The sequence below is a fragment of the Octopus bimaculoides genome, chromosome 17, assembly GCF_001194135.2.
Source record: "Octopus bimaculoides isolate UCB-OBI-ISO-001 chromosome 17, ASM119413v2, whole genome shotgun sequence".
Taxonomy (NCBI): domain Eukaryota; kingdom Metazoa; phylum Mollusca; class Cephalopoda; order Octopoda; family Octopodidae; genus Octopus; species Octopus bimaculoides.
Window position 1 is genome coordinate 26,652,244 of NC_068997.1, and position 12,096 is coordinate 26,664,339.

Below are 12,096 nucleotides of genomic sequence, written 5' to 3' on the forward strand. Positions count from 1 at the left end.
ATATATATATATATATATATATATATATATATATACATACATACACAACAGGCTTCTTTCAGTTCCCATCTACCAAATCCACTCACAAGGTTTTGGGTTAACCTGAGGCTATATAGAAGAAGGCACTTGCCCAAGGTGACACACAGTGGGACTGAACCTGGAACCATGTGGTTGGGAAGCAAGCTTCTTACCACACAGCCATGCCTGCACCTATAATTGAATCTATATAAAGTTTCAATTAATAAGAGATACTAATTTAATATAAAAACACATACATTTCTATGTAAAGTTTTAATTAGACTTGCTTCATTGCTATACAGGATTTGATTAAAACTTCATTAATATATAAAATTTCAATTAACTAATTCTATTAATATATAGAATTTTATGAAACTAACTTTGTTAATATCTAAATTCCTGATGCTACCAAAAGACTCAATGAAAATTGTAACATTCTATACTCTGGCAGATGCCTAAATATTTGTTATTTTTATAACATCGAGAAATATCAGAGGCGAAACTAATTAGCAGCCAGTTTATAGCAACAGATGCTACTGGTGGAAGGAACAAACTATTTCAGATAATTGATTAATCCATTGAAGGCACACAGAGAAAATGTGTTTTTTAGAGACAAACAAAACACTGCTCCTGGATTAGAACAGAACCTATACAAATAGGGATTCTTCCATTTCCTAATTTATTCAGTCTGTGAAAGATATCATTCTGCAATAAAACTCTTTAAAAAAATATCAGTAGGGAATATCATCATCATCATCATCATCATCATCATCATCATATATCGGTTTTCCATGCTGGTATGGGTTGGATGGTTTGACAGGATCCAACAATCTGCAGGGCTACATTGAGTTTCAATGTCACCCTCCTCCCCACCTTGACTTGAAACATATTTTACAATGGTCTTTTGTCATTTGAAAGACAGTTGAGGAAGAAAAAAAGGACAAAAAAGAGAAAACGAAGCAGGGAAAGAAAGAACAAAAGAAATATGGAAATAAAGACAAACAGATAAATATAAACATTTAGTTAGAAAACATTTTCAAATTTTCCATTAAAACATTTAGTCGCCAAATGTCTGAAATCCAATAATTTTCATAAAAATAATAATCATATCTAAATAATGGTAATTAAGTACTTATTTAGTGTCACAGTACATAATACCAACATATTTAGTGTCACAGTACATAATACCACTTGAATAATGAAAGCACTCAAAAAAACTTAATTAGCAAAAGAGAGAGAGTGGGGGAGAGAGAGAGAGATTGTGAGCATGTGTGTGTATGTATTCATGCGTGTATGTGTGAAAAGAAAAAGAAACGGTACAATCTGTTTAGCATTGTAATTAACCAAATCATAACGGAATATATTATTACAAAATTTGTTTCACTTCGAACAATAGAGTATCATTGTAATGCATATGAGTGATGGCTGTTTGCAAACCCATCAGTTAAAACATACCAACTACAGGCTGTCAACCAACCCTCATACATGAGCATTATAATGATTATGTTTTATTAGAAATGAAACCAGTATGTAATACTGTATTTGGAATAATCTGATTAATTACAATGTAACAACTGTGAATTTTCTCTTTATTAATTTTTCTATATCATGTGTGTGTGTGTGTGTGTGTGTGTGTGTGTGTTCGTGTGTGCGCGTGCGTGCGTGCGTGTGTATACACTTGCACATCTTTGATTTGCAAACAAAATGGCCCTCAATATATGTTGTAGAATAACATTTATTTGCAAAAAGGTGGTGACTCCCAATTGCCATTTATGAGTTTCTCTCCCAAAGGGATTTAAGATGAAAAATGATATGCTTATTGCTCTAAACAAGCTAATATTATCAATGGAGTGAATTGCCAGCTTCGTACAAATACAGTTTTTAATTTTTCTTTTATTACTTAATTGGATGGTGGGGGGCAGTATCAATGAACCTTTATAGAGCCTTCATGACTGATGGGAGAGAGAAAGAGGTAGGGTATCCTCAAAGTAATGACTTGGCCTGATGTTTGTAACAGTATGAACTCCACTAAAAGCACCCAAGGTCAAATATATAATAAATACATACATCATCACAATGCGGTTCCTTTTGAATGATTCCACCCCACTAGTTGGGAGGGTAGGCCAACACTTCCTCGGAATGGAACACTAATCCTTTACAGGGTTACGTATTTACACCTGAGTGAACTGGAGCAATGTGAAACAAAATGTTTTGCTCAAGAACATAATGCACAACTGGCCAGGGAGTCAAAACCGTTATCTTGCAATTGTGATACCCTAACCACTAAGCCATGTGCCTTCACACATACATTATGTGTGTGTGTGTGTGTGTGTGTGTGTGTGTGTGTGTGTGTGTGTGTGTGTGTGTGTGTGTGTATACATACATACATACATGAGAGTGGTTTTAAAGGTTCATTATACCAGGCTTACCAAATAGTGCATAATTGAATATTTAACTCTGCTTCATTTATTGAGTACTTTGTTCATGTTTATTCGTTTTACACACACACACACACACACACATATATATATATATATATATATGGATGGATGAGCAGAATGGCATAAATGAGAAGAGTTGCAGTATAATAGCAGTGACAGTGAAGCAGTGAGGCCGGAAAACCCACAAAGATATAAGTAAAGGATTGTCCATGCACTGGTGTGTGACCCCAAGTATCAGACCATGTTAAAGGAAGCCAAGAAGGAAGAAAAGAATGGGAGAAGTATGAAGTTCTGAGTAACTTCCATCACAAACAGCAAGCAGAATAGAGTGTCTACAAGCTCATAGGCCTACTAGAATTATCAGCTAAATCACCCTACTATGTTACATAAGGGAAGACATATTGCATAATGTAGTTATAGGTACACTGTGAACAAATTATATGCAAACATAAATAAAACAGACACACACACACAAATATACACACACACATGTATATATAATGGTAGTCTCTTGTAATCTGAGAAAGATGGGTTTTCTAATTTCTTGCTGAAAACCTGTAAAAATGATTTGTTTATAGTGACCAATTGCTTGTGCAGTACCTTCAATCATAGCTCATACCTTCAATCAAATCAATGTTACCTGAGCAGGTACACAGTATACCACACATCAGGTGTTGAAGTGATTACAGAGCAATGTGAAATGAAGAGTTTTGCTGAAGAACACAATACACCATCTAGTCCAGGAAATGAAAGCACGATCTCACAAATGTGGGTGGAACATCCTAACCACTAGGCCATGCACCATCACACACATGCACACACACACACATATATAATGTATATGAAGAACCTATCAAACCATCTTTATATTACAAATTTCATAACCTCTAGCTTTAAAACTGGACATGAATTATCAAATACTTTGAAGACATGTTGGCACTTGGCCAACATCAACTGAATAATCTTGATCTCTTTACACTCACTAACATGCAATGTAAATGGCACATGCTGGGCCATATACATAGAATCTGGTGTAACCTTTTGGCTCATCTGTTCTTGTTGAACCATCTAACCCATGCCAGCTTAGGAAAGAGGATGTTAATGATGATGATGATGATAACAACAACAACGACAATGATCAGTTTCCAAATTTCACTCACAAAATATTGGTCAACTTGTGGCATTGAGCATGGCTGTGAAGCAAACATCTAAACCATACATCCACTGCTCTTGTATAAACAAATATTACAATAGAAATGATTGTAAATGGCTTATAAGACACATCTCCATATATTAATGCTTGCATGTTTAGTTATGACTGCACATATGTGCATTTATGCACATGCAAAATGACTGTTCCCAAGAAATTAATACATTATATATTTAGATGTGTTTGCACAAACATACATACATGCACATGCCTGCAGTAAGTGTCAGGAAATAGGCAATTAGCTTGTCTGGCACACACATGCACATGCTTGGTGCTCCAAGGAGATTAGTTCATTAAATATTCAGATGTGATTGCACATATGTGCATACATGCACATGCTTACTGTGTATCAACAGATAGATTGCAGGCATAGCTGTGTGGTAAGAAGCTTGCTTCCCAATTACATGGCTTTTGGGTTCAGTCCCACTGCAATGCTTATTTATTCACATATTTTAAAATTAATCATGTATTATCTTGTAGCTTTGAGATTTTGAAGATGTGGTTGTTTATTTTTAGAATGGCATTGTAGGATATGGTTACTGGATATGGTTAGTTCGAACATAAAACATGTGGACTATTTGAACTGGATAAAAGAGTAAAGAACCCCTTCGGTCATGAATAACCATGGGGTTGCCCTTAGAAAGTTACCCTCCAAGGCACATGTCTGGGCAAGGTAGTTTATGGAAGACCAGCAATCACCCATGCATCCCAACCTCTCCTCTCTACGACACCCTATGTTATCCAAGGGAAAGGCAAAGGACAATACAGCTTGGCACCAGTGATGTCACAACTCATTTCAACAAATGAGTGAACTGGAACAACAGGAAATAAAGTGTCTTGTTCAAGAACACAACACACAGCCTGGTCCAGGGATCAAACTCACTACCTCATGATTGTGAGCCCAATGCTCTAATAATTGAGCTATGTGCCTTCACCGGATATGGTTGGTTTAGATATACACGTGCATACATACTAGCCTACTGCCAGTAACAACAAATTAGTACATTGCATGTTTAGATGCATGCATGCACATGCCTAGTTGACTACCTCAAGGAATTAGCACAATCCATACAATTCTATGTATTATCATTCCTTTTGTGTGAGTTTAAGATAAGTAGTAACATAAGCGCATTGTTGTTTTCCTTATTATTTAGCCTTGTGCCAAAAATAGAAACAATGGTTATTGTCATGATGTATGGAGTTTGTTTTGTGTTTGTACAAAGTGAGTCAAAGTCTCATCTACAGAGACAGGAAGCTAAAGTTTCAAATGAACATTATGACTAAGGTGGTTGATAACATGTTGTTCAGTGAGAGGGATTAGTGTTTTCTGGATTCCCTAAGATTTGAGATTGGTAATCATCAGCACCGTTTGCTAGTATTCCTAGGGCACCTACAACCACAGGCAATTTTCTAGTCTTGAGTTACCACATTTCATCAATTTTTATTTCAAGATCTTTTGTATTTGCTCAAATTTTGGAAAGTCTTGACATATATTCAAATCAATTGGGACAGTCATATCAATGAGGAGGCATGATTTTCACCTGAAATTCTTCAATATACTGGTTATTTACATCTATCTTTCTGTTAATTTCAATAGAAAAGTTCCAAAGGAGTGATGTACAATATTTTTCAAGGACTGGAGGTAGTTTGTGTTCACAGTAGTTTCTTTCCTGGAGCAGATCTAGGTCCTTGCAAATTACCCAGTGGTTATACTGTGTAACTTTATCATGCTTCTTGAGATACTCTGAGGGTGTAAGAAGGCTACACATGGAGACGTCATCAAAGGTTTCATGCTGTTTTACATACTCGACATGTTGGGCCATTGCTGTTCTTTAACATGTTGGCCTGATAGCTTTTTGTAGGTAGGCATTGATCCTGGGCTACTAGGATAAACTCTTCTTTCTCTGATTTGAAGCCAGAGGGCACTAACCATTGATGGGTAAGAGTTCTGTGAACATCAACATTGTTAGCTGTCTCTCTGGGTATTTACCATGAAGTGATTTTCCAAGCCATTTACCAGTAAGATTACTTAAGGCTGCAGTTTTCATAAGAGTTTAGCATTTTCTGTACTTGTTCTTAGTTCATCTAATTCTAGCAGAATGGTTAGCATACTAAACAAAATGCTTAGTGTCATTTCATCTGTCTTTATGTTCTGAGTTCAAATTCCACAAAAGTCAACTTTGCCTTTCATCCATTTGGGGTCGATAAATTAAGTACCAGTTGAACACTGGGGTCAATCTAATTGACTTAGCCCCTACCCTGAAATTGCTGGCCTTGTGCCAAACTTTGAAACCATTATTATTATTAGTAGTAGTAGTAGTAGTAGTAGTAGTATCATCATCATCATCCCATGTGTAACTTAGTTTTAATGAAAGGTACAGCATATCCCTGTGTTGTAAGAGGCAACTAAGAAACGTTGGCATCTAAGAAAATAAGCATGGTACTATTGTGCCTCAAAGACACAATACAATAACTTTTATAGCAGCATTTCAACCAATCTACAACCCAACGTTTTATACTAACAGCCAGTGATCTTATATATTTCAAAATATCTACAGTATGGACTGACTCCCCCCTCCCCCCCTCTCTCTCTCCCTCTCTCACTCACTCACTCCCTCCATGGTTTGCAACAGAACTGAACACATGAATATGTTAGTGAGCAATTAATATGAAGAAAGCAGAAATTATTTAGAAAAAAGAAAAGAGATACAGATGTTTTTTTTACCTTAGGGTCATCCACTCTACTATACTAAATATAAATAAAAATTTCAATGAATTGGAATGTGAGAAATGAAAGTGAGAGAATTTAAAAGAAGCACTATAAACAATTAATCAACTGCGATATATAATTGGTACTTTAATGTTATTAACCCTGTAAGGATGAAAGCAAAGTCAAACTCAATAGGATTTGAACTCAGAATGTAAAAGTTTGTATCTAAATACTACATGTCTTTTATCCAACAGTCTACTGGTTCTACTTGTACGTCGCTAAAGAGAAAAGATTGAATGAATTGTCAGAAAAAATTTTCTGAGTAATTTAGATGTTAATTTGAGTTGAATGGAAATGATGTATGTAATGGAAATGATGTATGTAATGGAAATGGTGTATGTAATGGAAACAATGAACAAAATACTTTATAAACAATGCAACAACAATTTTAATGAAATATTAAACATTAAAATAAACAAATTTAAATGATAATTTATTTTTATAAACAAAGGAAAATTTATAAGGATGAAAACATAACTGATAATTTGAATAAAATTAAAACAATGACATGTACCTGTTGCACATAATAACAATACAAATGAAATTTTATGCAATAATTTGCTTGAAATTACAATGGAAAGCTTCAACAAAAGCAACACTTTGCAACTTTTTGTACATACAACTCAAACATTATTTTTACTTGTTACAAAATTATATTGCTATTATAGTAACAAATATGCTTACTGCCTTTCAATGTACATGTATGTGTGTAATACATACATATTTATAGTTGTACAACCATATATATATATATATATATATATTTATTTATATCCCTCTCTCTCTCTTTCGGAGAGGCACAAGCACATACACAGACATATACACACACACACAGCAGTAACTTCCGCCTACCAAATTCAATCATATATATATATATATATACATATACATATATACATATATATATGCATATATATATACATACACACACACTCACACAAAGATTTGTATGTAAAAGTGTGTTTTAATTGCAAACACAGCTGAAGTTATGCAGACAAAAAGATTGAATGAGGGGGTGGAAGAGAGAGAGATAGAATGCTTAAGAGAAACAGATGGCAAGACTGATATTCTTAGATCAAGCAAACAGCTAGATTTTTTTTCATTATTATATTTTACCGGTAAATAAAATCAGAGATTTAAGTAGCACACCTAACCACAACCAGACATCTGTCTCACTAATATTGTAGCAGTTTCTAGACATCATACCACCACATCTTATACATCACCCACGCTCTATACACACTACAGACTCCACAGTAACATACCTGTCATACTACCGACACCATACTATACACAATATGTACACTACACAACTGTGTCTGCTATACTAATAACCCTATGCTCTCAACAGGTACATTTTGATGCCAACAAACATTAGAACTTCTGGAAACAGACTATTAAATAGACATTACTGAAGGTGTCACTAGAAATAGAAATCTTCAGGTAGGATCAGATAAAAGACTTAAAGGGGTTGCCCAGGGTCAGATGTCCCCCACCCAGACCTACTACCACCACTTAGATCAGCTGATGGTGTGTGTATGTGTGTGTATGTGAAAGAGTTAAGCCAATGGTAACAGATATAACTATACAAGATATGATACTTCTCCACTGTTACATGAACCAGGCATCTTAGTTTAGCCCTGATCAGAAGCATTCCAGCTGTGACCATCCTGTCTTTTTCTTTCATTTACAGTGAACCAAGGACAACATAATCCAATGTTTCTCTCTTTTAAGACAGCAATGTGCAATTTGAGGGAAATTTGTTTGCTATTTTTAACACTGTCTTAAGAGAGAGAAACAAATAAAGTACTAATTAAGTCCTGGAGTTGATGTAAACGATTAATCTTCCTCTTGCTAAAATTGCTGGCCTTGTGCCAAAATTTGAAACCACCACCACCATCACCATTATCATCTACATACAGTACCAGTGAGGTTGTCAGGTCCTAGACAAGACTAAAACAGCCCTCACAATCCTATCTTCCTCTGGTCATTCAGCAGCTATTTTACAGAGTGCTTTGGGTGCGTTTTATCACAGCACCAGCATTAGTGAGGTGACTTTGTACCTTGCAAAGCAAAAAAGTCCTCACAACTCAAAGCTATGTGACCAATATAGGGCGTTGAAAAGAAAGTGAGTGCAATTAGGATTAGATGAAGACAAATGCTTGAGTATGAAACGGGGGGGGGGACAGAATGAGTGGGGAGGTCATATCATGAATTAGGGTGAGATGGAGAAAGAAGCATGAGTGTGAAGGAGGAGAGGGGATGAAAGGAACATGTTTCTTGGTGAGAGATGGGTGGTAGGTAGGAGGAATGTGAGGGAGAGAGAGAGAGGAGAGAGGGGAAGAGGAAAGAGAGAGAGGGAGGGAGGGAGATGAATGGAAGCTTCATACTTGCTGGTTGAGAAAAACAGACAGACAGACAGAGACAAAACAAAGGAGAAAGACAAAGAGAGAAACAGAGAGAAAGAAACTGATGGGTAGTTATGAAAACATTCAGAGGTAAGAGAGTGAAAGATATCAGGGGGGGGGGATGGTGACTAAAAATATATGAAGGTGAAAGGAGGGGGTGAGGCAGAGAATCAGGATATTAATGGCAAGAGAGTGATGCCAATGAAGGAGTGACCTGAGGGAGAGGAAAGGATGACATGGTGCCATTAATTAAATGAATTCATGTATGCAATTAATTGTACTAATTACTGCCATTCCTTGAAATTAAGACAATAACTTGCAAACGATAAACTATTTTTAATGAACCTATCTAATACATTTCTGTCACCTGCAAATTAAATGATTAAGCAATGAGAATGAACTGTGAAACATGATGTGGGATTGATTTATAAAGTCATATTTTGGGTTGAAGCAACTGGGTCAGCCCTGATTAAAGGTATTCCAGACATGATCATCCCTTTTTATTTTATTCAGGCATAATGTATCTGGAACTACATCATGAAATGTGTTCTTCCCCTTATTTAAGATAGCATTATATGATATAAGGAAGATTTGGTTGCTATTTCTATTAAGTCAAGTAACAAGTAAAAGCTCTCCATTAGCTCTCATTTTAAGAAATTCAGACCATCCTGTCTTTTCGGGAAGTCAATTTATCTAGGACTACATTATCCAAGATATCCTTCTTTTTCCTCTTAGTAGATTTAGCTGCTATTTTTAGTCAGTCAAGAGATCATATAGAGGCTTCTTCATTAGCTTGACTAATTGGGTCAAATAAATGACATCACTAAATTACAGTAATTCCCTCATATTTTATGGGATTGTTTCAAGCCTGTAACAGAAAACTGCATTTAAAAATCAGCAGTTTGTAAGTTAGTCACAAGAACACAGATTTTCAAGGAAGGAATGCGAAAGTTGATTAAACTAACCCAGATATTTGACTGATACATTATTTTATCAAACCCAAAAAGAATGGATAGCACAAATAAACACTTGAAAGACTATAATTCAGTAACACAGAGCATTTTGCCCACATTTTGCTCTTCCAATTCTACCAGCCACAACTCACCATACAACAGTAAGTCTTCCTACTTTATGGTATCAGTCAATAACATATCCCAGCCCCACTTGATAAATTAAAACCTTATCAACCAGCAGGCCCCACCATCGCTTGGTAAACTTAAAACCCTATCAACCAGTGATCCCTTACTTGATAAATCAATCCTCAACAACAGTGCTCTTGCCCCATTTGGCAAACCAAAATCCTTTTAATGAATCACCCTTTAATTGATAAACTAACCCCCTACAAATCACTAACACCTGGCAAAGTTAAGACTCTTCCCCTGACAAACAACCCTCCTATCAGCTAGTAATAACCCCCACTTAAACTAAGATCCTATCAACTCCTAACCCCATCACTTGAAAAACCAACCCTCAAACAACCAATGACTACCTGATGCTAAATAAACCAACTCTCTATCAACAGCTGAATCCTCAATTGATAAACCAACCCCACTAACAATCAGTGACTATCTCCACTCAACAATTGACCCCTCAATTGATAAACCAACCCCCTAACAACCAGTGACCACCTTCACTTAAACTAAAACCCTATCAATAACTGACCCTTCAATTGATAAAGTGAGCCCCTAACAACCAGTGACCATCTCCACTTAACAAACCAAGATCTTATCAACAACTTGAACAGCCAACCCCCAATAACCAGTGGTTCCTTCACTTCGCCAATCAACTCCCTATCAATATGATCAGTTTTGTCTAAGTTCCATTGAATGTATCCTTTATGGGGTTTTTTTTCAGAGCGATACTTAACTAGGAGGATATTTAACTACTACTTCCAACAAGAGTAGTGAACACTTAGAAACTCCCATTTATATCATATTTTTTCAGGTATGGTCAACCTGCAATTGCAATATCCAATAGAATTTTGTTCCTTCTTTTAAGATACCAATGTGTAATTTGAGGGTGATTATGTGCTATTTCTAGTAGGTTAAGTGAGCACATAGTAGCTCCCTCATATATCATATATATTTTTTTCTAGCATGGTCTACCTAAGATTGTAATATCCAATAGTATAACCTTCCTTTTTTAGCATTCAGATTACTCTGTCAAATGTAATGCTTATTTATTCACATTGTTTTGAATTAATTATGCATATTCTCATAGCTTCAAAATAACAATGACGTGATTGTTTATTTTAAGAATAATATTGTAGGCTTGGTAAGAGAGGTCAGATCTGGCCAGTTTGAACATAAAACACGTAGAATATTTGGGCCTGATATGGGCAGTTTAAATGCTAAAGGGTTAAGATATGCAAATGTGATTTGAGGGATACTGGGTGCTATTTCTAATAGGTGAAATAAAGGTTGGATGAACACACATACAGGCTCCCTCATATATCATAAAGATTCTTCTGGCACTGTCTACTTAGGATTGCAAAATCCAATTCTGCAGTCTCTGTCTCTTTCACAATACTACAAACAAATTAAAAGAGGACTGTTTACCTGTTGGTTAACTAATGCTGCCACTTCATCTGTTTCTGTGGTGTTTTCAGGGTAAATTGGGTCCCCATGGTACAAGTCCACACAGCTGAAATAACAACAATATTATTATTATTATTATTATTATTATTATTACAAGTTGATAAATTCAAAATGTCAGCAGGAGAATCACAACTCACCAGCCTTTTTCAAAGTACATAAATTTGATCTTTTCAACAAACACATGGTTATAAGAATCCTGGAAAATAAAATAGAAAATACAAGTTAGCGTGACTGTAAGTGAGAGGGGAGGGAGAGAGTGTGTATGTGTGTGACTATTACCATCCTTTTATCTGTTTCAGTTGTTAGACTGCGGCCATGCTGGGGCATCACCTTGAATTTTTAATCAAATGTATCAACTCCAGAGCTTATGTTTTTTTAAAGCATGATACTTATTCTATTGGTCTCTTTCGTAGAACCACTAAGTTACAGCAACACATACACTCTAGCTCGAGTTGTCAAGCAGTGGTGGGGGGGGAGACAAACCTAAACACAAACACACATATGTGTGTGTGTATATATATATATATATATATATATATATATATATATGGGAGAATATACAAATAATAACAACAGACGAGGACAGGTGGTGTAAATAACAAAAGTATATATTAGTATGACGCTCGGGAATACGGAAAGTCTTTGACGTTTC

The 12,096-nt window shown here is 35.7% G+C and overlaps 1 protein-coding gene across 1 annotated transcript in view; it reads right to left on the reverse strand.

The window, feature by feature from the left end:
• LOC106878470 (polyamine-transporting ATPase 13A3) overlaps positions 1 to 12,096 on the reverse strand; it is an 84,883-nt gene that overhangs the window by 48,553 nt on the left and 24,234 nt on the right. Inside the window, exons 4-6 of the mRNA XM_052974130.1 lie at positions 11,582 to 11,640; positions 11,406 to 11,490; positions 6,395 to 6,418 (exon numbers count right to left, since the gene is read on the reverse strand). Coding sequence (XP_052830090.1) covers positions 6,395 to 6,418; positions 11,406 to 11,490; positions 11,582 to 11,640 — 168 coding nt within the window. The remainder of the gene's footprint in view (positions 1 to 6,394; positions 6,419 to 11,405; positions 11,491 to 11,581; positions 11,641 to 12,096) is intronic.